Source organism: Microcaecilia unicolor, chromosome 11 (assembly GCF_901765095.1).
Source record: "Microcaecilia unicolor chromosome 11, aMicUni1.1, whole genome shotgun sequence".
NCBI classification, from domain to species: Eukaryota; Metazoa; Chordata; class Amphibia; order Gymnophiona; family Siphonopidae; genus Microcaecilia; species Microcaecilia unicolor.
In genome coordinates, this window is record NC_044041.1 from 155,694,505 (window position 1) to 155,721,262 (window position 26,758).

General features: G+C 45.4%; 1 protein-coding gene across 2 annotated transcripts in view; it reads right to left on the minus strand.

The window, feature by feature from the left end:
• LOC115479733 (calpain-2 catalytic subunit-like) overlaps positions 1-26,758 on the minus strand; it is a 175,605-nt gene that overhangs the window by 136,569 nt on the left and 12,278 nt on the right. The window contains exons 2-3 of one of the 2 annotated variants that reach the window (XM_030217891.1): positions 22,368-22,454; positions 8,067-8,136 (exon numbers count right to left, since the gene is read on the minus strand). In XM_030217891.1, the coding sequence (XP_030073751.1) occupies positions 8,067-8,136; positions 22,368-22,454 (157 nt within the window). The remainder of the gene's footprint in view (positions 1-8,066; positions 8,137-22,367; positions 22,455-26,758) is intronic. The other variant, XM_030217892.1, reaches the window with a different exon arrangement.

Consider the following 26,758-nt stretch of genomic DNA (forward strand, 5'->3'; position numbering starts at 1 on the left):
TGGAGCTGGGTATGACATTTGAGGCTGACATACAGGCTGGGAAAAAAAGTTTTTAAAGTTCTTTTTTTTGGTGGGAGGGGGTTAGTGACCACTGGGGGAGTCAGGGGTGGTCATCCCCGATTCCCTCCGGTGGTCATCTGGCCATTTAGGGCACTTTTTTGGGACTTGTTTGTGAAAAAAGGGTATAAAAATGACCCAAATTCGCGCTAAAAACGCCTTTCTTTTTTCGATTATCGGCCGAAGGCGCCCATCTCTCCTCGGCCGATAACCATGCCCCAGTCCAGCCTTCACCACGCCTCCGACACGCCCCTGTCAACTTTGCCCATTTCCGTGACAGATTGCAGTTGAAGACGCCCAAAATCGGCTTTCGATTATACAGATTTGGGCGCCTTTGCGAGATGGGCGCCCATCTCCCGATTTGGGTCGAAATATGAGCGCCCAACACTTTTGAAAATAAGGCTGATAGTAACATAGAGGGGCATAATCGAACGGCGCCAGCAAAATAGATCACCGGCAATCTATTTTGGCGGCGGCGCAACAGCTGGCTGTAACCGTATTATCGAAAAAGATGGCTGTAACCGTATTATCGAAAAAGATGGCCGGCCATCTTTTCTTTCGATAATACGATTTTGCCCGGCCAAATGCCAGTGTTCGCCAGGTTTGAGATGGCCGGGTTTGTTTTTCAGCAATAATGGAAAAAAATGCCGGCGATCTCAAACCCGGCGAAATCCAAGGCATTTGGTCGTGGGAGGAGCCAGCATTTGTAGTGCACTGGTCCCCCTCACATGCCAGGACACCAACCGGGCACCCTAGGGGGCACTTCTAAAAATTAAAAAAAAATATACAAATACCTCCCAGGTGCATAGCTCCCTTCCCTTGGGTGCTGAGCCCCCCAAATCCCCCCCCAAAACCTACTCCCCACAACTCTACACCACTACTATAGTCCTTATGGGTGAAGGGGGGCACCTACATGTGGGTAAAGTGGGTTTTGGGGGGGTTTGGAGGGCTCAACACTTACCACCACAAGTGTAATAGGTAGGGGGGGGGGGGGGGGAGATGGGCCTGAGTCTGCCTGCCTGAAGTCCACTGCAACCAACAAAAACTGTTCCAGGGACCTGCATACTGCTATCAGGGAGCTGGGTATGACATATGAGGCTGGCAAAAAAGGTTTTTATTTTTATTTTTTTAGTGTGGGAGGGGGTTGGTGACCACTGGGGGACTATGGAGAGGTCATCCCCCATTCCATCCGGTGGTCATCTGGTGTGTTGGGGCACCTTTTGAGGCTTGGTGGTGAAAATAAAAGGACCAAGTAAACCCGGCGAAATACTGATTAACGCCGCTTTTTTATTTTCCAATATCCGCGAAAGCCGGCCATCTGGTAGCCACGCCCATGTCCCGCCTTCACTACGCCGCCAACACGCCCCCTTGAACTTTCACTGGCTCAGCGACGGGAAAGCGACGATGGTGTCAAAAAAGCACCTTTCGATTATACTGATTTCGCCGCTTTTGAGAGATCGCCGGCCTGATAGTAACATAGTAGCTGACGGCAGAAAAAGACCTGCACGGTCCATCCAGTCTGCCCAACAAGATAAACTCATATGTGCTACTTTTTGTGTACACCTTACCTTGGTTTGTATCTGTCATATTCAGGGCTCAGACCGTAGAAGTCTGCCCAGCACTAGCCCCGCCTCCCAACCACCAGCACCACCTTCCACCACTGGCTCTGTCACCCAATCTCAGCTAAACTTCTGAGGATCCTTTCCTTCCAAACAGGATTCCTTTATGTTTATCCCACACATGTTTGAATTCCGTTACTGTTTTCATCTCCACCACCTCCCGCGGGAGGGCATTCCAAGCATTCACCACTCTCTCCGTGAAAAAATACTTCCTGACATTTTTCTTGAGTCTGCCTCCCTTCAATCTCATTTCATGTCCTCTAGTTCTACTGCCTTCCCATCTCCGGAAAAGATTCGTTTGCGGACTAATACCTTTCAAATATTTGAACGTCTGTGTCATATCACCCCTGTTTCTCCTTTCCTCCAGGGTATACATGTTCAGGTCAGCAAGTCTCTCCTCATACATCTTGTAACGCAAATCCCATACCATTCTCGTAGCTTTTCTTTGCACCGCTTCAATTCTTTTTACATCCTTAGCAAGATACGCCCTCCAAAACTGAACACAATACTCCAGGTGGGGCCTCACCAACGACTTTTACAGGAGCACCAACACCTCCTTTCTTCTGCTGGTCACACCTCTCTCTATACAACCTAGCAACCTTCTCGCTACGGCCACCGCCTTGTCACACTGTTTCGTCACCTTCAGATCCTCAGATACTATCACCCCAAAATCCCTCTTCCCGTCCATACATATCAGACTCTCACCGCCTAACACATACGTCTCTCGTGGATTTCTACTCCCTAACTGCATCACTTTGTATTTCTTCGCATTGAATTTTAATTGCCAAACCTTAGACCATTCTTCTAACTTCCGCAGATCCTTTTTCATGTTTTCCACTCCCTCCCGGGTGTCCACTCTGTTACTGTCACGTATGTGAATGTTTCCTTGTTTGTGCTCACCTCGCCCTCTGGTGGCCAGAACCGGTAGCTGCTATGAACTGTCCCCCGTTCCAGACTTCAGCCCAGTCTGGTCCGGATCTTCCGGGCTACCAGACTTGCTTTTCTTGTTTGGGCCTGAACAGCACCCATAGCTGCCTTGTGATTCCTGCAGCTGAGCGTCACCAGCTGATGGGCTTTAGTAATCCCCTGGAAACTTCTGTGTTTGCCTTTGCATCGTCTAAGGTCCCTGGTTTGTTGGTGCTTTGTTGCACTTTTGCCTAGTCTGGTTTCTTGTATAGTTCCTTGTCTGTTTCTAGTTAGTCTGTGTGTAGTTTAGCTTAGGTTTTTTGCTTCTTAGTCTTGTTTCTGGTTTGTATTCTTGGTCTAGTTTCTGTTTGTCTGTGTCTCTTGCTTAGTGGCTGCTCTGCAGCTTTCAGTCCTGTCTCTTTTCTGTCAGTGTTTGTACCCTGTTTCAGTGGCTGCTTGTCAGCTTTCAGTTCCTGTCCCTTAGCTTGTCCATTTCCTGCTTTGTGTAGTATTGTCTGTCTGTGAGTCCTAGCCCAGTTTCCTGCCTTGCTGCCCATGTTTATTCCTTTCCCCTCTGACCCTCAGTCCCGGTTCAGCCTAGTTGGTATTCAATTCCTGCCCTGTCCGGTAAGTCCTGCCAGCCACCTGTACCGAGGGGCTCAACTCCTGAGGAACGGCGGTCAAGTGCAGGTGAAGTCTAGCTATTCCTGTCAGAGTGCTGCTTTGTCTCTGGTGTGGGGTGGTTTTGCCTGCCACTGCTGCTCCACTGCAGTGGCCCAAGGGCTCACAAACCTAGTTTCTGCCTTTAAAACCTGACAGTTACAAATCTTAGTATCATCCGCAAATAGGCAAATCTTCGACTCCTCCCTCTCCTTCTCTGCACATATTCAGCAGACTGCTAAAACCTGTCATTTCTTTCTCTATAATATCAGCAAAATTCGCCCTTTCCTTTCTGAGCACACTACCAGAACCCTCATCCATGCTCTTATCACCTCTCGCTTAGACTACTGCAACTTGCTTCTCACAGGTCTCCCACTTAGCCATCTCTCTCCTCTTCAATCTGTTCAAAATTCTGCTGCATGACTAATATTCTGCCAGCGTCGTTATGCTCATATTAGCCCTCTCCTCAAGTCACTTCACTGGCTTCCTATCCGTTTCCCCATACAGTTCAAACTCCTCTTATTGACCTATAAGTGCATTCACTCTGCAGCTCCTCAGTACCCCTCCACTCTCATCTCTCCCTACATTCCTCCCCGGGAACTCCATTCACTGGGTAAATCTCTCATCTTCACCCTTCTCCTCCACCGCTAACTCCAGACTCCGTTCCTCTTATCTTGCTGCACCATATGCCTGGAATAGACTTCCTGAGCCGGTACATCAAGCTCCATCTCTGGTCGTCCTCAAATCTAAGCTAAAAGCCCACCTTTTTGATGCTGCTTTTAATTCCTAACCCTTATTCACTTGTTCAGAACCCTTATTTTATCATCCTCACCTTAGTATTCCCTTATCTCTTGTTTGTCCTGTTTGTCTGTCCTAATTAGATTGTAAGCTCTGTCGAGCAGGGACTCTTCATGTTCAAGTGTACAGTGCTGCGTACGTCTAGTAGCGCTATAGAAATGATAAGTAGTAGTAGTACCTTCTAACCCTTCGGCAATGTCACTCACAAATATATTGAACAGAATCGGCCCCAGCACCGATCCCTGAGGCACTCCACTACTCACTTTTCCCTCATCCGAGCGAATTCCATTAACCACCACCCTCTGGCGTCTGTCCGTCAACCAGTTCCTAATTCAGTTCACCACTTCGAGTCCTATCTTCAGCCTGTCCAGTTTATTTAAGAGCCTCCTGTGGGGAACCGTGTCAAAAGCTTTGCTGAAATCTAAGTAGATTACGTCTATAGCACATCCATGATTCAATTCTCCGGTCACCCAGTCAAAGAATTCAATGAGATTCGTTTGGCACGATTTCCCTTTGGTAAAACCATGTTGTCTCGGATCTTGCAGCTTATTGGCTTCCAGGAAATTCACTATCCTTTCCTTCAGCATCGCGTCCATTACTTTTCCAATAACCAAAGTGAGGCTTACCGGCCTGTAGTGTCCACCTTCTTCCCTATCACCACCTTTGTGAAGAGGGACCACATCCGCCATTCTCCAATCCCTTGGAACCTCTCCAATCTCCAAGGATTTATTAAACAAATCTTTAAGAGGACCCGCCAGAACCTCTCTGAGCTCCCTCAATATCCTGGGGTGGGTCCCATTCAGTCCCATGGCTTTGTCCACCTTTATATTATCAAGTTGTTCATACACACACTCTTCCGTGAACTGTTGTATATCCACTCCATTCTCAAATGTACTTTTGCCAGTCCATCGTAGTACAGCAGACCTTGATCCTGTGGAATTGGGTTTAATTTCCATTGCAAGCACCTTGTGACTCTGGGCAAGTCACTTAACCCTCCATTGCTTCAGGTACAAAAAAGTACCTGTATATACTATGTAAACTGCTTTGAATGTAGTTACAAAAACACAGAAAGGCAGTATATGAAGTCCCCTTTCCCTAAACTCCACTGTATTTCCTTCAGAGCTACTTGTGATGGATCTGGGTCATACTAGTTTAGGAACACAGTAATTTGACCCTAGAGCTTGTATTTAATTAGCATGTCCCCTATCATTAGATGCAGGAGTAGAAGAGGGAGGGGAGAGTACAAGTTGGCTTTGGGCTAGAGACCTGTACGGGAACGGGGTTCGTGGGAATCCCGCAGGGACGGAAGCAGTTCTGCGGGGATCCCGTGGGGACAGAAGCAGTTCCTGCGGGGTTCCTGTGGGGATGGAAGCAGTTCCTGTGAGGTTCTCGTGGAAGTGTATGCTGCACTTGCACCAGCCTCTCACCTATCGAGTACCAAGTTCTTTGAGTGCTGTCTCCTCCTCCTCCTCCTTGCTTTAACAGCACAGATGCGGAAAATCTCCATTAAGAAGGTGGTAGAGATACAAATGGTGATGAAATTCAAAAAGAGACAGAGAGGATCTCTAGTTATAAAAAACCTGAATTTAAATGGCTGCATGTGTGTGGATGTGTCGAGTGACACTTAGATGGTGACTCTGGTGTGATGAACTAGGGCCGATACCAGGAGACCTGTACGGTCTGTGTCTCATATATGGCAATCTGGTTTAGGATGGGCTGGAAAGGGTTTAGACAGCAACTTTAGTGGCTGGAACATGAGGACAGTGCTGGACAGACTTTTATGGTCTGTGTCCCGCAAATGAGAAGATGAATAGGCTGGAGTGGGCTTTGAGGGAATCTCCAGCAGTTGGAACATAAGGATAGGGCCAGGCGGACTTCTATGGTCTTTGTCCCAGAAACACCACAGAAAGACCATAATCAAGTAAATAATATCACATTCATTGTTGATTTAATCATGAATTGATAATGATTGTGACTATTGGGGAAACTGGATGGACCGATCCGTTTTTTATCTGCTGTCATTTACTATGTTACTATTAATCCACTCTGCTCCCGGGCTGATGCGCAGACCTCAGCTCTGGCATGAGCATCAGATGTCACCTGACCTATTGGCGTGTGCATGTGGCGATCAGTGCCAGTGAATCAGAGAAGTCTTACAGGTGCGCACCAGAGTGTTCCAACTTCCATTCCGTTCCTTCCTTGCCTGCAGTGCTGCAACTCAAACCCAGAGAGAGACTGAGAGAGCCGACAGGCATTTTTTAAATGTACCATTAAATTCTTGTGGGACTGGGTGAGAATAGGTTAAATTCTTGTGGGGACGGAAGGGGATGGGTTAGATTCCCTACGGGGACAAATAGGGATGGGTTGGATTCCAGTGGGGACGGGCAGGGACAGGTTGGATTTCTGTCCCCGTGCAACTCTCTACTTTGGGCCTCCACCTCCATGGATATCTGGTATATATAACCTGAGAAAAGGGAACTGTACATTTCCAGGCTGAAAATCTGAAATTAATTTTTTAGAATTATAAAGAAATTTACTGTATATCCTTTTGACAGACTTACTCAAGAGCAGAAGTTGCTTTTGTCTTTTTTAAGAGACTCAAGCATTGGCTCTTTGGACTTGCATTACATGGGTTAATTATGTGAAAAGGGTTATATTAGGGGTGGCTTACAGTTTATAGATCATGGGAGATTGGTAGTTTAGATTTTAAGTTCTACTTGGGTTTATGGGTCATGTGGGAGGGATGGGATGGATTTCTAGTTTCACTTGCAGGGCCGCCGAGAGACTGAACCGGGCCCGGAACAGAGCCGCCGCCTCCCCGCCGCTGCCGCGCCCCACCGGATCGCTGCGGCCCCCCCCGTATCACTGTTTCCCCCCCCCACACACACACACATACACAATCCAATTACCTTCATTGGCGGGGATCCCGAGGGCCCACCAGCAGAAAACGTGTTCCTCCAGCGCTGCTCTTCCACTGATTGCCTGCCCCTGTGGCTGCTTTTAGTGGCCGCTCAGCTGGGCAGAAGAGCAGCGCAGGAGGTGCTCCTCCCGGTCCTCCCCAGCCTCTAAGGGAGGCCCAGCTGTGGCGCTGGAGTTTTCTCTCTCCTGCTCCTGTCGGGACTCAATCACTCGTGTCCCGTCAGGAGCAGGAGAGAGAGAGAGAGAGACCCCGGCGCCAGGCACCCCTTGGAGGCCCGGGCCCAGGGAATTTTGTCCCCCCCTGCCCCCCCTCTCAGCGTCTATGTCCACTTGGGTTTAAGCGTTATGTAGGATGGATTTCAACTTCTTCTTGGATTTATGGGTCTTGCTGGATTGATGGAATGGATTTCTAGTTATATTTGGGTTTATGAGTCATGTGGGGTTGGTAGGATGGATTTTTTGTTTTACTTGGGTTTATGTGTTGTGTGTGATTGGTGGAATTGATTATTAACTCTGGTTTGATTTTCTGTGGGTTATTCTTTTTGTTTTATATTGCACCTCGTATCGACCATCAATTGAAGCATGCCCTCAAATGTGACAAATAAATAAAATGCTTTAACTAACCATTTTCTATAGATGTATTACTTATAGAAACAAATGCTACAACCAACAAAATGTGGAGGTTCAGTACTTAGGAGACTCATACAGGAGATGTTGATTGCTAAAATTCAAAGAAAAACAAACCTAATGGAAAGACCTAAAATCGTGTTTCCCTTCCACTCCCAATTCTATTGCCCTTCAAACCTTGCCTCCCTATTACTGTTTCATATTCCAGCCCAGGCTTCCCACCTCCCCCTTGTCATCACACACCCCAGCCTCAGCCTCCTGTCTCCCTCTTACAATAAAACCGTCCAGCCCAGGTCTCAAATTTGTGACTCTGGGCAAGTCACTTAACCCTCCATTGCCCCATGTAAGCCGCATTGAGCCTGCCACGAGTGGGAAAGCGCGGGGTACAAATGTAACAAAAACAAAAATAAAAAATAAAATGTTCTTTGTGTTGCAGTCCCTTCAATAGCTCAGCTACAGCAATGTTCTGGATGAACATACCCAATTCTCCCTGGCAAATATCTGTGGTATCAGCAGACTGGAGAATAAACTGTGGGGATTTGGAAATGCTCTGAAAAGGAAAAAAGAAAACAAAACAGTAAAAGTCTCAGAGAAATCCACCTCTATTTGCTTTCTCCCATCAGTGGTATTGAGGAAACCATCTTATTCAACCAACCTCCTTTTCTTCGGTTTCTATCTGGCTCAGTAGAGGAGAGACAGTCTTGGACAGCAGACCTCGCCTACTGGAATTGTAGGATGAAATCTAGGAATGTGCATTCATTAGCATGCATTCAGATTATTTAGGTGCTTCTAATGTAAAGAAGCCCTTTTACCAAACTGTGGTAAAAAGTGGCCTTAGTGTGTCCTTACTCAGGTCATTCCCACACGCTAAGGCAATTTATACTGCAGGGGTGAAATGGCCGATTTTTCTATTTTTCCCATTAGTGGCCATGTGCTGATTTTCCTATTAGCATGTGGCCATTATCATGAGAGCCCCTACGGGAACATGCACTAATCACATGCTAATCGGTTAGCATGCTTCAATGTAGCTGTGCTAACCAATTAGCACAGAGCATGGCCAGGCCTGGTCCCACAGCTAATAAATTTTATTTTTTAGCTTGTGGGTAGCGTGTGCACATGCAAAAATTACCACGGGATGCCTGAGTTTTGCTGTGGTAAGCATGCATTAGTGCTTAACGCAGCTTAGTAAAAGGACCCCAAAGTGAATTAAAAATCAATTTAGTGCTCATTAATATGCATACAGTTGATTTCTACAAAGAATTGTAATGTGCGTTACAAATTTTTTAATGAAAAAATTCTGAAACTGAGTAAAATAAACCTAAAAATGTACAAAAAAACTTTCTGTGCACATCCCTAATAAAAGGACCATATCAGGGTAATCTATCAATGGTTCCATTCATTTCTACTAGAAAGATCTTTTTATGTGTTGCACTCTTTCAATTCATCTCAAATACATGATTTATCTTGTGGAGTCTCCCAGGGATCTTTATTATCTCCTATTTTGTTTAATCTGCTTCTAAGTCCCTAAGAAAGGTATTTTTGATATTACATCTAAGTCGGACTTTGGACATTTTGCACTAAATGTCCCAAATCTGAATAGGATATACAGCTATTTTCGAAACAGCAAAACGTCTATCTCTTTTTTTTCTTAAATGGCCACATGTAAGATGTTTTTGTGCTCTGTGCATTTATCTTTTGATCCATTTTGGAAAAAAAAAAAAGTCCAAGTTAAAAACGCACAAAATCAAGCCATTGGGATTTAGGAGGAGTCAGCATTCTTTGTAGACTGGCCACATAGACATCCAAGGAGAGCAATGGGGCACCCTAGAAGGCACTGTTGTGGAACTCATATAAAAGCTCCCAGGTACAAGTCACCGTTACACCCTTATATCAGTGGCATAGCCAGAGGGTCGATTTGCGGTGTGCCTGAGCCCAAGGAAGGTGGGCCCAAAGATTCATCTCTTCCTCACCTCCCTGCCCACTCATCACCCGCTGCCTGCCACCCACCACCACAAAAACCAAAAAACTAAAAGAAAAGAAATACCTGAGCTGGCAGAGATCCACAAGTCCCACCAGCCGAAGACCTCTTCCCTGTAGAAAAAAGCACTTAGACCCTGTGCTGTCACCAGTAGTGTCCTAGAATCGCTGACACGGCCAGCCTCTAAACATGCTCACAAACTGAGCATGAGCAAGGGGTGGGGTGGTAGTGGCTCGGGAACACTAGCTGACTGCACAAAGTGTAGGGGGTCTTTCTGCTGAGAGGTCTTTGGCTGACATGGCAGAGTTTGTGGATCCACGCCAGCCATGCCAATGGAGCACTGACTTTAGGTGAGCCTGAGCCCAAAATGGGTAAGCCCCGGCCCACCCAGGCCCACCATGGCTACATTGTCTGCTGAGCCCTTCAAAACCCACCACCCCAATTGTACACCACTACAATAGCCCTCATGGGTGAAGGGGCTCACCTATATGTGGGTACAGTAGGCTTCTAGTGAGTGTGGGAGGGCTCACACTTTTCATCATAAGTGTAGCAGGTAGAGTGGGATATGGCCCTGAGTCTTCATTTCTGCAGTGCACTGCACTGATCACTACACTACTCCAGGGACCTGCTTGCTGCACTAATAGGATTGACTATAATATCTGAAGCTGAGTAATACAACTTCCCTTTTTCTGTCTTTTGGTCTCTGTCTGACTTTTTCTGAAAATAGCATAGCCAAACACAGCCATTACAAGTGACTCCGACAATGAAGCTTCAATTTTATTTTACTCTTTCTCGAGTGTTTTGTGATGTTTGCTATTCAGTGATAATTTTGATGTTTAGTGATTCCTAGCTATCATTAGGTGTTGATAGTCGGAGGGTAAATCAGGAGATGTCCTGGGAATGTGTAAGTGAAATCCACCTGATAAACGGAACCCCAGCCCCTTTGTCCCCCAGTTTCATCATGATTCGTGAGTATATAATTGCTATTCTCCCCTGTTCCAATTTGCTTGGGGTAGGTTTTCTTTTTTGCTTGTATTTTTTGTAATCTAAGTCCACTTTCTTATAAGGATGGCATGGACAATCTTATTTGAGCTCTGTTTCAAAACTTCGTTCACATTCTTTGAATTTTTTCTTTGTTCCTCACGATGACTGACTCCCCATTGAAAAAAGTTTGTGACCGAATCCCTTGATTACTAAAGCTATGGTCCTTTATAATACAAAATGGCACAAGGCTGATAACAGGAATTCCTCCTTCTCGTGGCCATAGGAGGGTCATTAGATCATTGTCCAGCTTATGTTCAAAAGTGATAGCCGGCCATCTTCCGACACAAATCGGGAGATGGCCAGCCATCTCCTAAAACCGTCCAAATCGGTATAATCGAAAGTAGATTTTTGGACACACTCGCTGGCATTCCGTCGTGGAGGCGGCTAAACTTCAAGGGGGCGTGTCGGCAGGGTAGTGAAGGCGGGATGTGGGCGTGCTTACGAGATGGCCGGCTTCAGCTGATAATGGAAAAAAGAAAACCGGTGATGACGAGCATTTGGCCGGTTTTACTTGGTCTATTTATTTTCACGACCAAGTCTCAAAAAGATGCCCAACTGACCAGATGACCACCGGAAGGAATCGGGGATGACCTCCCCATACTCCTCCAGTGGTCACCAACCCCCTCCCACCCAAAAAAAAAACTTTAAAACATTTCCTTCCTAGGAGGGGAAGCCAGTCGGCCAGCTCGTAAAAAAAAAAAAAAAAGGATCTTGCTGATCAGTTATGTTATGACTTACTTGTTCTGGAGTGCTGTATTTTGTGATACTGTTTTGAGAAATGTTCAAGAAAGACTTCATACAAATTAAAAAAGTCCCTGCCATTCATTTTGCCTTGATGGCCGTCCCTGACGTGCACTTCCCTTAATAGCCGTCTTTCTCTCCGAAAGTGCACTTCTCTTAATGGCCGGCTTTCTCCCCAAACGGGGAAATCAAAACAGTTTTTGCTCACAGTGGGATTTGAACCAGCCACCTCTGCATTACAAGAGCCATGATGTAACCACTTGGCCACAGCACCACATACTTGGCTGTCCCTCCCTTTTGATTATACCAGGGGCGTAGCCAGCCTTCTGTGGGTGAGGGGTCCAGAGCCCGGGGGGAGGGGGCACATTTTAGCCCTCCCCCCGGCGCCGCCCCCCCTCCCGCCGCGAACCCGCCGCCGCTGCAGCCTACCTTTACTTTTGCTGGCGGGGGATCCCACTCCCCGTCAGCCGACGTCTTCTTCTCAGTCGCTTCCTGCTCTTCAATTTGTTTGCTGACGTCCTGCATGTTGTACGTGCAGGACGTCAGACTCAGAGAACAGAACTGTTCTCTGAGTCTGACGTCCTGCACGTACAATTACGTGCAGGACGTCAGCAAACAAATTGAAGAGCAGGAAGGACTGAGAAGACGTTGGCTGGCGGGGAGTGGGATCCCCCACCAGCAAAAGTAAAGGTAGGCGGCGGCGGGGGCGGGTTCGCCGGGAGGGGGTCCTGGGGTGAATCTGCGGGGGCCACGGCCCCCTCAGGCCCCACGTAGCTACGCCACTGGATTATACCCCTTCAGGTCTCTCTCAGCCAATCATAGTGCATTAAGCTGTCTGTGAGTGGCTGAGAGAGACCTGGAGGGGTATAATCAAAAGGGAGGGACACCCAAGTAAGTGGAGCTGTGGCCAAGTGGTTACATTACTGGTCTTGTAAAGCAGAGGTGGCTGGTTCAAATCCCACTGTTACTACTAAAAAAGCAGTGTGCAAAAACTTTTGATTTCCCTGTTCAGGGAGAAAGACGGCCATTAAGAGAAGTGCACTTTTGGAGAGAAAGACGGCCATCAAGAGAAAGACGGCTATTAAGGGAAGTACACGTCAGGGACGGCCATCAAGGGAAAATGCACGGCAGGGACTTTTTTAATTTGTATGAAGTCTTTCTTGAACATTTCTCAAAACAGTATCACAAAATACAGCACTCCTGAACAAGTAAGTCATAACATAACTGATCAGCAAGATCTAAACATCCAGAAGTACCAGTGCACTACGAATGCTGGCCCCTTGGATTTGGCCGGGTTTGAGATGGCCGGTTCCAGTTTCCATTATCGCTGAAAAACAAAGTCGGCCATCTCAAACCTGGCGATCTGTGGCATTTGGCCGGCCCCAACCGTATTATCGAAACAAAAGTTGGCCGGCCATCTTTTTCGATAATATGGTTCCGGCCAGCTGTTGCGGCGCCGGCGATCAATTTCGCCGGCGCCGTTTGATTATGCCCCTCTGTGTCCTTAAATTTTTGTTTGCTTTCATAGCTCTAAACCAGTGTAAATAGGGATATATTTTATTTTAGTTGTAGGCAGTTACAACCTTGTCAATTGGTAACGTATTGTGACTATTTCAGCATTTATATGAGAGCTTTGTGTCCTAAGCATTTATTTTTTCTGCAATTCTTTGTTCTCCTTTACAAGCATGGGTTGACACAATACCGAAGGACAGTGAGCTGTACTTTACTGCTTGTTTATTAGCAACATTCCTTAGTAAATTGCATTGTCTTCAGTTAAATGATAGAAACTTCACTTCTGTTTGAGAGCACTAAACTTTTATTATTATAAGAGAATCATGAACTCTATTGTTAAGACTCTTTCTTTGAAATAAACTGGTTTTCCTATACTGTCTCTTGCTATCTCCTTTGAGTTGTGCAACTGAAGCAACTCCACTGTGGTGCACTTCCTCTGGGACAGTGTCCTTGTCCGCTTTCTGATTTCTTTTTCTCACTGGAGTCTCATGGGATTATTGGTCTGTCACTATTATTGATGATTTTATATTTAAATTACACTAATATTTTTTCTTTTACACCATGGGGCATATAATTTTGAAGGGGCACTTTTGATGTCTTATACATTGTCATGTATTTATGCTAATAACATTATTTGTGCTGTGTTTCTGTATATCCTTGGATTTTATTATGTGTTTGGCAGCAGAGAGCACTTTACATCTTAACATCCTCCTGTGCTGGATTTACCTTATCTTTATTATGTATCCATACTATTCTTGTTACCTGCAAGGGTCATTCTAAAGCCCATATTGCAGTATCTTAGGGAAATTCTTTTGGTTTACACCCCAATCCTGTATGCTGCTTTCATGTTTTAGAGCCCGATTCATGACAGCAGAGGACAGATATCATTTACATTTAAGACATAATACAATCTCCAATTTCCAAATTTGCTCAAAAGAATTGCAGACGTTTATGGGCTATTTCTTGCCTGATCTATGTGAATCTTGTAAAGGTCAGCCAAGGATGCACCTTTGTCTGCCTCATTAGGATTTTCCTTTTCTTCCAGCTTAATTTTCAGAGTGGATTAGATTGGGTTCAAAGCTTGTTATTAACTCTTCCAATCCTATGTAGTAGATTTTTAGTCATTGTAGTAGAGACTTTTGTTTTGCTAATGTGATTAGTACAAGGAAACGCTTATCTACTGAAGTACTTAAAGTGTTTAGTTCATCACTCTCATGATAAATATATATATCTATATATATATATATATATATATATATATATATATATATATATATATCTGTTATGTACCTCAGATAACTGAGATTCCAGAGAAATTGCCCCCCCCCCCAACAAGAAAAGTGAATCTAGATGAATGTTTAGATTAAGAAGGTGTTAAGATCTTTTATGTACCTTGAATGAAAATGTTTTGTGCTGCTCCAGAATCTTTCTAGGCGACTGCCTAGTTTACCCTAATTTGTTTAAATTGCCTTCTCTTTCACCACATAGGAGATACATTGTTAGATTTTCTATCTGGGACCATTATCTGAGTGCAAACTTTCTCAATTTATTGTTTTATATTAACTGAATTTGAAAACAGAGTTTCTTGTTTTCTTTATTGTTTCAGCAACAAGAGGGCACTTCTAAATTATATATTTTAGATGCTCTTTGTAAACAGCTGGAATGTTAAACTATTTTCCTACTTTCTGTGTCCTTTCTGAGCTTTGTTTTGCATAAATGGGGAAACAGTACACCTAACTGATTACTTGGTGCCCTAATCTTATTTGTTATACACGCTATTAATTAGTTTTCTTAAGATAAATATAGAACTTTATTTTCAGTAATTTGCACTGTTAAAAATAGGATGCTGATGTGATTTTTATTTTTCCCTAATTTGTTTTTCCATAACTGGAATGTGCCTATCTAATGATTCTAAGCAGAGGCTTGCTTGTAGCAGCCCTAGTTACCCAGAACACCACAATGATAAAGATTTACCATTAGGAAGGCTAACAAACTGGGCAACATCATAATAATGGGTGATTTCAATTATCTCGATATTGACTGGGTAAATGTAACATCAGGGCATGCTAGGGAGGTAAAATTCCTTGAAGAAATCAAGGACTGATTTATGGAGCAGCTGGTACAGAAACCGACAAGGAAAAATTCTAGACCTAGTCCTTAGTGGAGCACATGATCTGGTGTGAGAGGTAATGGTGATGGGGCCGCTTGATAACAGTGATCATAATATGATCAGGTTTGATATTGGCTTTGAAGTAAGTATAGATAGGAAATCCAAAACATTAGTGTTTAACTTTCAAAAAGGAGACTATGATAAAATGAGAAGAACGGTGAAAAAAATCTTAGAGGAGCAGCTGCAAAGGTCAAAAATGTACATCAGCCATGGATACTGTTCAAAAATACCATCCTGAAAGCCCAGGCCAAATATATTCCATGTATTAAAAAAAGAGGGAGGAAAACCAAACGACAGCCGGCATGGTTAAAAAGTGAGTTGAAGGAAATTATTAGAGCTAAAAGAAAATCCTTCAAAAAATGGAAGAAGGAACTGACTGAAAATAATAAGAAACAGCATAAGTAACGTCAAGTCAAATGCAAAGCTCTGATAAGGAAGGTAAAGAGGGACTTTAAAAAAAAGATTACATTGGAGGCAAAAACACATAGTAAAAAAATGTTTTAAGTACATTAAAAGCAAGAAGCCGGCAAAAGAATCAGTTGGACCGCTAGATGACTGAGGGGTAAAAGGGGCGATCAGGGAAGACAAGGCCATAGCGGAGAGGTTAAATTAATTCTTTGCTTCAGTCTTCACCGAGGAAGATTTGGGAAAGATACTGGTGCCAGAAATGGTATTCAAAGTTGATGAGTCGGAGAAACTGACTGAAATCTCTATAAACCTAGAGGATGTAATGGGGCAATTTGACAAATTGAAGAGTAGCATATCTTCTGGACCAGATGGTATTCATCCCAGAGTAATGACAGAATTGAAAAATGAACTTACAGAGCTATTGTTAGTAATATGTAATTTGTCTTTAAAATTGAGCATGGTACCGGAAGATTGGAGGGTAGCCTATGTAACGCCAATATTTTTAAAAGGTTCCAGAGGGGATCTGGGAAATTATAGACCAATGAGCCTGACGTTAGTGCCGGGCAAAATGGTAGAGACTATTATAAAGAACATAATTACAGAGCATATTCAAAAGCATGGATTAATGAAACAAGGCCAACATGGATTTAGTGAAGGGAAATCTTGTCTCACCAATCTATTACATTTCTTTGAAGGGATGAACAAACATGTGGATAAAGGTCAGCCGGTTGATATTGTGTATCTGGATTTTCAGAAGGCATTTGACAAAGTACCTCATGAAAGACTCTAGAGTAAATTGGAGAGTCATGGGATAAGTGGTAGTATACTATTGTGGATTAAAAACTGGTTAAAAGAAAACAGAGAGTAGGGTTAAATGGTCAGTTGTTTTCCATTCTTTTCCTAATAATACCAAAACACATAGTAAAATGTTTTTTAGGTACATTAAAAGCAAGAAGCCAGCAAAAGAATCAGTTGGACCACTAGATGACTGAGGGGTAAAAGGGGCGATCAGGGAAGACAAAGCCATATGTTACTAAGATACTGCTGTAGTGAGCCCTTGTGCCTTGACAGAGCATGGTGGACTGAAGAGGAGCACCGTACTCGGTAAGGCAGCCGGACAACCCCTAGCTTCACCTGGGAAGCGACCACCGTTCTCCGGGAGTTGAGCCCCCAGGTGCAGGTGGCCACCAGGACTTCTGGAAACAAGCGGGGTCGCACAGCCGCCGGCCTTGGCAGGCAGCAAAGCTGAGAATAGACAGGTCCAATCCAAGGGTCAGGGCAGGCAGCAAAATAGAGAATAGTCAGGTCCAATCCAAGAGTCAGGGCAGGCGGCAAAACAGAGAATAGTCAGGTCCAATCCAGGAGTCAGGGCAGGCAGCAAAATAGAGAGTAGACAGGTCCAATCCAAGAGTCAGGGCAGGCAGCAAAACAGAGAATAGTCGGGTCCAGTCCAATAGTCAGAGCAGACAGCAAAGTAGACAGCAGAACGCTCTATCGCAAGCACCAAACCAATATATCGATAGAAGCCGAAGCAAAGTATGAAGGAGACTGTGGCTCTTAAATAGTCCCCTCATCGGCAGTAACCCCAGTCAGCTGGAGAGAACGATCCTGGGTTGGTTGGCTGCTGGAAAGGGGTGGAGCAGCAGCGAGAGACGGCCGATCCCGCACAATCAGGCGAGGCGAAAGATCCACGCCAGAAGGAAGCCCCACCTCCTGGACGCCGACAGTCTGCAAGGCCGGCCTCCAAGGCCAAACCAATATGGCCAGCCACAATATCGAAGCGAGCCTGACTGATGTCGATAGTCAATCTGACCGGCCACCCCAGCCGCTTCAGTATGGCCAGCCATCGCGACCGGACCAGGCATGACCGACGCCTACCGCCATCCACATGGCCAGCCATCGAGACCGGACCAAGCACAACCGATGCCGACAGCCAGCATGGCCGGCCACCGCTACTGAGAAAGCGCTCAGAGGCGAACCGGCCGTGCGGGCCGCACTACAGGTGAGGAACGTAATGCCATAGTGGAGAGATTAAATTAATTCTTTGCTTCCGTCTTCACCGAGGAAGATTTGGGAGAGATACCGGTGCCAGAAATGGTATTCGAAGCTGACGAGTTGGAGAAACTTAATTAATTCTCTGTAAACCTGGAGGATGTAATGGGGCAGTTCTACAAACTGAAGAGTAGCAAATCTCCTGGACCGGATGGTATTCATCCCAGAGTACTGATAGAACTGAAAAATGAACTTGCGGAGCTATTATTAGTAATATGTAATTTATCCTTAAAATCGAGCGTGGTACCAGAAGATTGGAGGGTGGCCAATGTAACGCTGATTTTTTAAAAAGATTCCAAAGGAGATCCAGGAAATTATAGACCGGTGAGTCTGACGTTGGTGCCGGGCAAAATGGTAGAGACTATCATAAAGGATAAAATTACAAAACATATTTAAAAGCATGGATTAATGAGACAAACCTGCTAATTTTCGAAGGAGAAGGGCGCCCATCTTCCAACACAAATCGGGAGATGGGCGTCCTTCTCCTAAGGTCGCCCAAATCGGCATAATCGAAAGCCGATTTTGGGCGTCCTCAACTGCTTTCCGTCGCGGGGACGACCAAAGTTCAAGGGGGTCTGTCGGCAGTGTACAGAAGGCGAGACGGGGGCGTGGTTAACAGATGGGCATCCTCGGCCGATAATGGAAAAAAGAAGGGCGTCCCTGACGAGCATTTGGCTGACTTTACTTGGTCCATTTTTTCATGACCAAGCATCAAAAAGTTGCCTAAACTGTCCAGATGACCACCAGAGGGAATCAGGGATGACCTCCCCTGACTTTTCGCAGTGGTCACTAACCACCTCTCACCCCGAAAAAAACAACTTCAAAAACTTTTCTCTTTTAGATATGTCCTTCGCTATGCCTCTGTCCCTGCGACGACAGTCCAAAATGTGGATGCTTCTGTGAGAAGGACATCCATGCCTTTGCTATGCCTCTGACACACTTTTTATTTATTTATTTGGATTTTGGATCACAAGTAGCAGCAGTGGGATTTGAACTGGCCACTTCTGGATTGCAAGACCAGTGCTCTAACCACTAGGCCACTCCTCTGCACTCCCTTGAAATTTGGCCATCCCTGTGGGGGCGGCAGTTTGCAGGTCCCTGGGGGGGGAGGTATGTGTGTGTCAGAGGAGGCATAACGAAGGTATGGACGTCCTTCTTTCAAACATTTTGGACGTCCTCAACTGCCCCCCACAGGGATGGTCAAATTTCAAGGGAGTGGAGCCAGGTGGAGGAGTGACAGAGTGGCCTAGTGGTTAGAGCACTGGTCTTGCAATCTAGAGGTGGCTGATTCAAATCCCACTGCTGCTACTTGTGATCCAAAATCCAAATAAATAAAGGGGGTGTCAGAGGCATAGCAAGCATAGAGGTCCTTCTCACAAACATCCTCATTTTGGATATCCTCAAGTGCCATCACTTCCCCTCCTTAGGAAGGAAATCTTGTGCAAATGAGCTAACAGTGAGCAGCTCATTTGCATGCAATTTCCTTCATGCATGCCCGTTCCTTTCCGGATCAGTAAGGGAAGGGCTTTTTCCATTCAGTTAGTGGGACCAGTGCACTACAAATGCTGGCTCCTCCCATGACCAAATGCCTTGGATTTGGTTGTTTCTGAGATGGGCGTCCTCACTTTCCATTATCGCCAAAAACCGGGGACGACCATCTCTAAGGTCAACCTAAATTTCATGATTTGGGCGTCCCCAACCGTATTATCGAAACGAAAGATGCACGTCCATCTTGTTTCGATAATGCAGGTTGCCCCACCCCTTTACAGGGCCGCCGTTAGAGATGGGCGCCCCTGTTCGATTATCCCCCTCAAAGTCAACATGGATTTAGTGAAGGGAAATCTTGCCTCACCAATCTACTACATTTCTTTGAAGGAGTGAACAAACATGTGGATAAAGGGGAGCCGGTTGATATTGTGTATCTGGATTTTCAGAATGTGTTTGACAAAGTACCTCATAACAGACTCCAGAGGAAATTGGAGAGTCATGGGATAAGAGGTAGTGTTCTATTGTGGATTAGAAACTGGTTAAAAGATAGAAAACAGAGAGTACGGTTAAATGGTCAGTATTCTCAATGGAGAAGGGTAGTTAGTGGGGTTCTCCCGGGGTCTGTGCTCGGACTGCTGCTTTTTAACATATTTATAAATGACCTAGAGATGGGAGTAACCAGTGAGGTAGTTAAATTTGCTGACGACACAAAGTTATTCACATTCATTAAATCGCTAGAGGATTGTGAAAAATTACAAGAGGACCTTATGAGACTGGGCGTCTAAATGGCAGATGACGTTTAATGTGAGCAAGTGTAAAGAGATGCATGTGGGAAAAAGGAACCCGAATTATAGCTACGTCATGCAAGGTTCCACGTTAAGAGTCTCAGACCAAGAAAGGGATCTAGGTGTCGTCGTTGATGCAGCTAAGAAAGCAAATAGAATGTTAGGTATTATTTGGAAAGAAATGGAAAACAAAAATGAGGATGTTATAATGCCTTTGTATCGCTCCATGGTGCGACCGCACCTCAAATATTGTGTTCAATTCTGGTCGCCGCATCTCAAAAAAGATATAGTGGAATTAGAAAAGGTACAGAGAAGGGCGACGAAAATGATAAAGGGGATGGGACAACTTCCCTATGAGGAAAGGCTAAAGCGGCTAGGGCTCTTCAGCTTGGTGAAAAGGCGGCTGAGGGGAGATATGATAGAGGTCTATAAAATAATGAGTGGATTGGAATGGGTAGATGTGAAGCGTCTGTTTACACTTTCCAAAAATACTAGGACTAGGGGGCATGCGATAAAGCCACAATGTAGTAAATTTAAAACGAATCAGAGAAAATATTTCTTCACTCAATGTGTAATTAAACTCTGGATTCGTTGCCAGAGAATGTGGTAAAGGCGGTTACCTTAGCGGCTTTTAAAAAATGTTTGGACGGCTTCCTAAAGAAAAAGTCCATAGACCATTATTAAATGGACTTGGGGAAAATCCACTATTTCTGGGATAAGCAGTATAGAATGTTTTGTACTTTTTTGGGATCTTGCCAGGTATTTGTGACCTGGATTGGCCACTGTTGGAAACAGGATACTGGGCTTGATGGACCTTTGGTCTTTCCCAGTATGGCAATACTTATGTACTTATGTCATGTGGTTCCTACAATTTAGCCTGTCTTCATCCAGGTGAGATTTACACCATCTCTTTTCCAGTTTCCATCCTTTGCATTTAAGGATCCAAACTTCTGGTGAGAAAACCAAGGTGAGTATTTGTGAGTGGGGCATAAGACCTTTTTTAGTGGTGCTGTTTTCTCTAAGGTCTTGGCTGAGTATGTATTCCAGATGTCAACCTGTTCTGACACTTTAGTTGTCTTTTAATCCATATGTGGATAGTCCAAGGCCTCTAGAAAATTCTCAGTGGTCAGCTTTTTTTTGTCTCTGATCTCCTTCCAAACTCTGGGAGGTGCCATTTGTTTCAGGTGGTCACTTAGGGAAATTTTAATTAGATAACACTTAGGGGTGTTATTTCAATACTGTTATCCCAGAATTCTGGGATATCCACCCCTTTGCAGAATACCAGGTCTAGTATGTGACCCTTTTCGTGGGTTGGAGAATTGATAACCTGTAAATCCTAGTGCTCTCATCGTGTCCAGAAAGGCAGCTGTGGTTGTATCTGGGGTTTTGACGTGTAGATTGAAATCTCCCATGATCACCAGCCTAGGGTAATTCAGGGTCAATTGAGTAATCAGGTCTTGGAGTTCTTGCACAGATAATGTGTTGTTATGAGGTGCAGCCATATTCAAGATGGATTAAAAGAGATTCTGATTCATGTAGCGGGGGGATGGATATTCCGTGCAGTTTGATTGTATCCCGAATCAAACCCCTCCACCCCGTCTTCATGGTCTTCGCTGATGTTGGATGTTGAAACCTGTTGGGTATAGTTCAGTCAGTGGTAACCCCCCACTTTCATTTAACCAGGTTTCACTTATTCCTAGGATGTCAAGAAGCTGTTCATGTATGGCATCATGGATCACCAAGGATTTCTTTGCAGCTGATCTGACATTCACCAGTCCTATAGTTCCCAAGGGTGGACTGGGGGTGCTGGGGGTAGCTTTGATGTGGCAATGAGGTGATCTTTTAAGTACTGTTTTGTAGGGGTTTGACCTCTTGCTTTCTCTTTGGTTGGTGGGGATTATGGCTTTGATCTCGGGGCGTGAAAGCGGATAGACTTTGCCCTGGGGAGGTATCTTTCTGGGCAACAGCTCAATGGGACAGTCATAGGTCCAGTGAGGTGGAAGGGTCTCAGCCTGTTGTTTAGAGAAAACATTTGCAAACTCCTGGTAGCTCTGAGGGAAGGTCTTCTCAACGTCCAGCTTACTAATGGCTACTGACATGGGGGGCATGGTGGTGCTCAAACATCATCCATGAGAGGGCCGACCCCAAGCTGCTATCTGACCCTGAACCCAGTCAATCTGGGGGTTGTGCCATTGTAACCAGGGAAGGCCCAGGATGATGGGATTCATGGCTGCTTGTAGAACATACAACGTTATAGCCTCCTTATGCAATACCCAAATCCAGAGACTTAGCGGAAGTGTTTTGGTCTTGATGACACCCTGAATGTGCCCATAAATAAAGGATATGGGGATGAGTTGAGGCAAGTTTTGTGTGAGGATATGATAATGACGAACCAGGGCCTTGCCAATGAAGTTTCCTTCTGCCCTGGAATCTATGAACACTTTTGAGAAGAACTTGAGTTCCAAATCAGTAGTGGCTGGAACTAATAACTAGGTGTGCGGAGCTCATCGAGAGGATTCTAGAACTAGACTTGTGGTTTTCCTGGCTTCTTACAGCTGCGGCGGGCATAATGCCCTCTCTCACCATAGTAAAAGCACAAATACCCGTGTCCATCTCTGCTGCTTCTCTCGATCTGAAAGCCCAAGCCGATCCACCTGCATAGGTTCCCCATTGCTCGCGGATGAAGCAGACTGTGAAGGGAGAGACACAGGTTTACAGTTGAATATTGGAGCCAACCAAAAAGGTCTGTGACCCTTGTCGTAAGTTCAGTAGATCCTTGGATGCTGAGGTAGCTTTACCAGGTTCAGTATAGGGTCATTCCTCTCCCAGAGAGTGGAGGCCCATGCAAGGGCAGGACTAGAGAGAAGGGAAATGAGATAGGCCACTTGGAGAAACAAAGACTTTAGCTTGTAGTTCAAATACAATTTGACATTAGTTCAAGAACCCCCTGCAGGTCTTTGGGTTCCCATTAAACTGAGAAAGTGGGCGATGTAGATCCCCATGCCACTAGGAATAATGAGTGGTACAGGTTCTGTGACGGGAGGCGGTGCTGCCACTAGAGCAACCTCCAGCCCTTGGATATTGTCCATCCAATGGGTCAATGTTTGGATGGCCCCAGATAGCTGTTGCAGCTGAAGCATAAGCTGCTGCAGCAGTTGCAGAGCAGGTGACTCTATCAAGCTCATGGCCTTCACAAACTGTTGTGATCCGGGATGGTGAGCCTTGGGACCATAGACATAGACCCAACCATGGAAGACAGGTCACCTCCGAGGGAGGGGAAGAAGATTCAAGACAGGAATTAAGCATAACAGACAGCAGGAGACAAGGCAAGAAGGCATCAGGAAATCAGCAGACTTGGCAAACAGGAATTAGGAGACTAGCAGACTTGGCTAGCAGTAATCAGGAGACCAGCGAACTTGGCAAACAGAAACCAGGAGACAAGCAGACATGGAAAACAGGAACCAGGAGACCAGTGGACTTGGCAAGCAGGAACCAGGAGACCAGCAGACTTGGCAAGCAGGAACCAGGAGGCAAGCGGACTTGAAAACAAGAACCAGGAGACCAGCGGACTTGGCAAGCAGGAACCAAGAGACCAGCAGACTTGGCAAGCAGAAACCAGTTGCAGAAGGCAAGGGAGGAGAGTTCACAGAAGCCTCAACCCCCTGACAACACAGCAAGGCGCCCTTTCCTGTTTCCCACCTCAAGGCCTTTAAGTTCCAGGAAGGGGCACATGCACACTGCTAATGGAACCGCTGGCACCGAGCAAGTGAGGAGACACACAACCTGGAAGCGCCCTGGATCATCAGGAGGTGAGTCAAGACGTGGGTCACAGCAAGGCTGTGACATTTTCTTTAACACAGTGATGTCATCTCTTCGTAAAACTCTGGATAGCTATGCAGTTAAGAATTTTATCTGTGCAGATGAAATCACACTACTTGTTTCACTGGAAAGGGGGCTATCAAATCTGCAGTTTACAACTGCATATTGTGTCGAGTTGGTCAAAAATTGGGTTATTACTCACAGACCAAAATTGAATATAGATAAAACAAAGTTCTTTATTACCTCCAATCCACAACAGGCTATTTCATGTTAAACGATAATCGTAACGAGGGTTAATTTCCCAATAGAATCAGAGTTAAAAATTTTCCATCCATATTCAGCACTATTTAACCAACCAGAATGGCTGCTGACTGGTTAAATAGTGCTTAACTGGCTATCCGCCGATATTCAGCAGGGGATAACTGGCTATCCCCCGCTGAATATCGCTAGTTAGCGGATAGCCAGTTATATCACGCTATATAACCGGATATCCACCAATTTTTCAAACCAGATTTGGTGGCCATATTTGGTGCGTCAAACAATGGAATATCTTTGGCTGGTTTGAGGATAACGGGCTAAGTATGCATATCGACTTAGCCGGTTATTTTCAAACCGGCCAAAAATAAACTGGATATTCAATGCTGGTCACCAGAAACGACCCAGAATTGAATATCCGGGCTTAGCATCGAACACAGGAGTTAGCCAGTCTAACTTCCACAGTCTTAATGTCATCCTGTTTGGGAATAGTGCTGGAAAATACACTCTTTTTTGAAAAGCAAGTAGTTCAGCTAACCAGAAAACTCTTTTTCAGTGCCTACTAGACTACTGTAACATTCTGTTTGTAGGTTGCTCACAATCAATTCTGAAGAAGATACAAACTCTACAGAATGTAGCAGTTGACTGGTTTATTCTGCTAAGAAATGTAACAGAGTTACCTCCTTGCAGATTAAGGCTCACTGGCTGCCTATTCAAGCATGGGTATAAAGTCTGTACACTCATATTTAAAATATTATATGGTCAGATACCGATTGGGGGAGCATGCCCAATGCCCTCAGCAACCATGCAACAGATGAGAATTCAGTCCGCAGAATCTCATAGCACCCAACCTCTGGGAATGAATAGGTGAAACAGCAGGTTGGACAGCCACAAGGGACACCAGAACACTTCTTCAGCAATCGGCACTTAGAGGAGCAGTACGCCCAGTACAGACACTGACCATGTGGTGAGCGAGCACCGGGTCTGCAGGATCCCACGTCCGCCTGCATTGGGAGAAGAAGAGGAGTCACAGCCAGCGGATAGCCATGTGGAGCGTGCCTGTAGTGACCTCCATGTCTGACACTGTAGCAATACTTCAAGTGGAGCCAGAGAGCAAGCCCGCCACTAGACAAGAATCAACACCTGGAAATCAATGAACTCACAGGCATGGATCCAGCATCCTTGACAAGGCTGAGAGTATCCACCACGGTCAATACCAACAAGACACGTGTCCCACCTCTTGATTAGCTCAAGGTCTACCAAAAACAAAAACACAAACTCTCACACACCCACTCAACCGAATACCCACACACACTCCCACACACACTCAACCGAATACCCACATACTGAAAGGAAAAAATACCCTGCACCTTAAGAATTATAATGTACTTTACAAAAGTATTAGTAGGATTAGTAACCCTAACACTAATAACACCTACAGAGGCCCTAATCCAAAGAGAAAACAACAATATACCAATATTATGCAATCTATAAGGCTTATTTTGGAAAGTGGTTGCCGGGCATCTTCCGACATAAATCGGGAGATGGCCGGCGATCTCTCAAAAGCGGCAAAATCGGTATAATCGAAAGGTGCTTTTTTGACACATTCGCCGATTTCTCGTTGCCGAGCCAGTGAAAGTTCAAGGGGGCGTGTCGGCAGTGTAGCAAAGGTGGGACATGGGCAGGCATGGGCGTGGCTACCAGATGGCCGGCTTTTGCGGATAATGGAAAAAAAAGTGGCGTTAATCAGTATTTCGCCAGGTTTAATTGGTCCTTTTATTTTCATGACCAAGCCTCAATAAGGTGCCCCAACTCACCAGATGACCACCGGAGGGAATGGGGGATGACTTCTCCATACTCCCCCAGTGGTCACCAACCCCCTCCCACACTAAAAAAATAAAAATAAAAACCTTTTTTGTCAGCCTGTATGCCAGCCTCAAATGTCATATGCAGCTCTATCACAGCAGTATGCAAGTCCCTGGAGCAGTTTTTAATGGGTGCAGTGCACTTCAGGCAGGCAGACCCAGGTCCATCCCCCCCCCCCCCCACCTGTTACACTTGTGGTGCTAAGTGTTGAGCCCTCCAACCCCCCCCCCAAAACCCACTGTACCCACATGTAGGTGCCCCCCTTCACCCATAAGGGCTATGGTAATGGTGTAGAATTGTGGGGAGTGGGTTTGGGGGGGATTTGGGGGGCTCAGCACCCAAGGTAAGGGAGCTATGCACCTGGGAGATATGTATATTTTTTTTAATTTTTAGAAATGCCCCCTAGGGTGCCCGGTTGGTGTCCTGGCATGTCAGGGGGACCAGTGCACTACAAATGCTGGCTCCTCCCATGACCAAATGCCTTGGATTTCGCTGGGGTTGAGATGGCAGGCATTTTTTTCCATTATCGCTGAAAAACAAAACCAGCCATCTCAAACCCGGCGAAATCTGGCATTTGGCTGGGCTAAACCGTATTATTAAAAAAAAAAGATGGCCGGCCATCTTTTCGATAATACGGTTCTGGCCAGCTGTTGCGGCGCCGCCAAAATAGATCGCCGGCGATCTATTTTGCCAGCACCGTTAGATTATGCCCCTCGACGTCATCCAACTGGAAGAGACGCCTGCCTCTCAGGCAGAACCCAAACAATCGGACAAAGCAACCTAAAAAAATGGAAATTAATCACTCGAAACCCATACACAACAAAGGGCCAGAAAAGAAACCAAAAAACACAAAAACCCAAATCAGCATCAACTAACAAAAATTAACACTAAGGCATTAATGGAGGATGACTACCTACCTATACCAATGAGATACATCAACACTAGATCAGTGGTAAACAAAACAGAAACTATAAAGGACTGGATAACCAATGAAGACCTCAGCTTAGTCTTCATCACCGAAACATGGATCGTGACAAAGAAGGCCCTATCACTC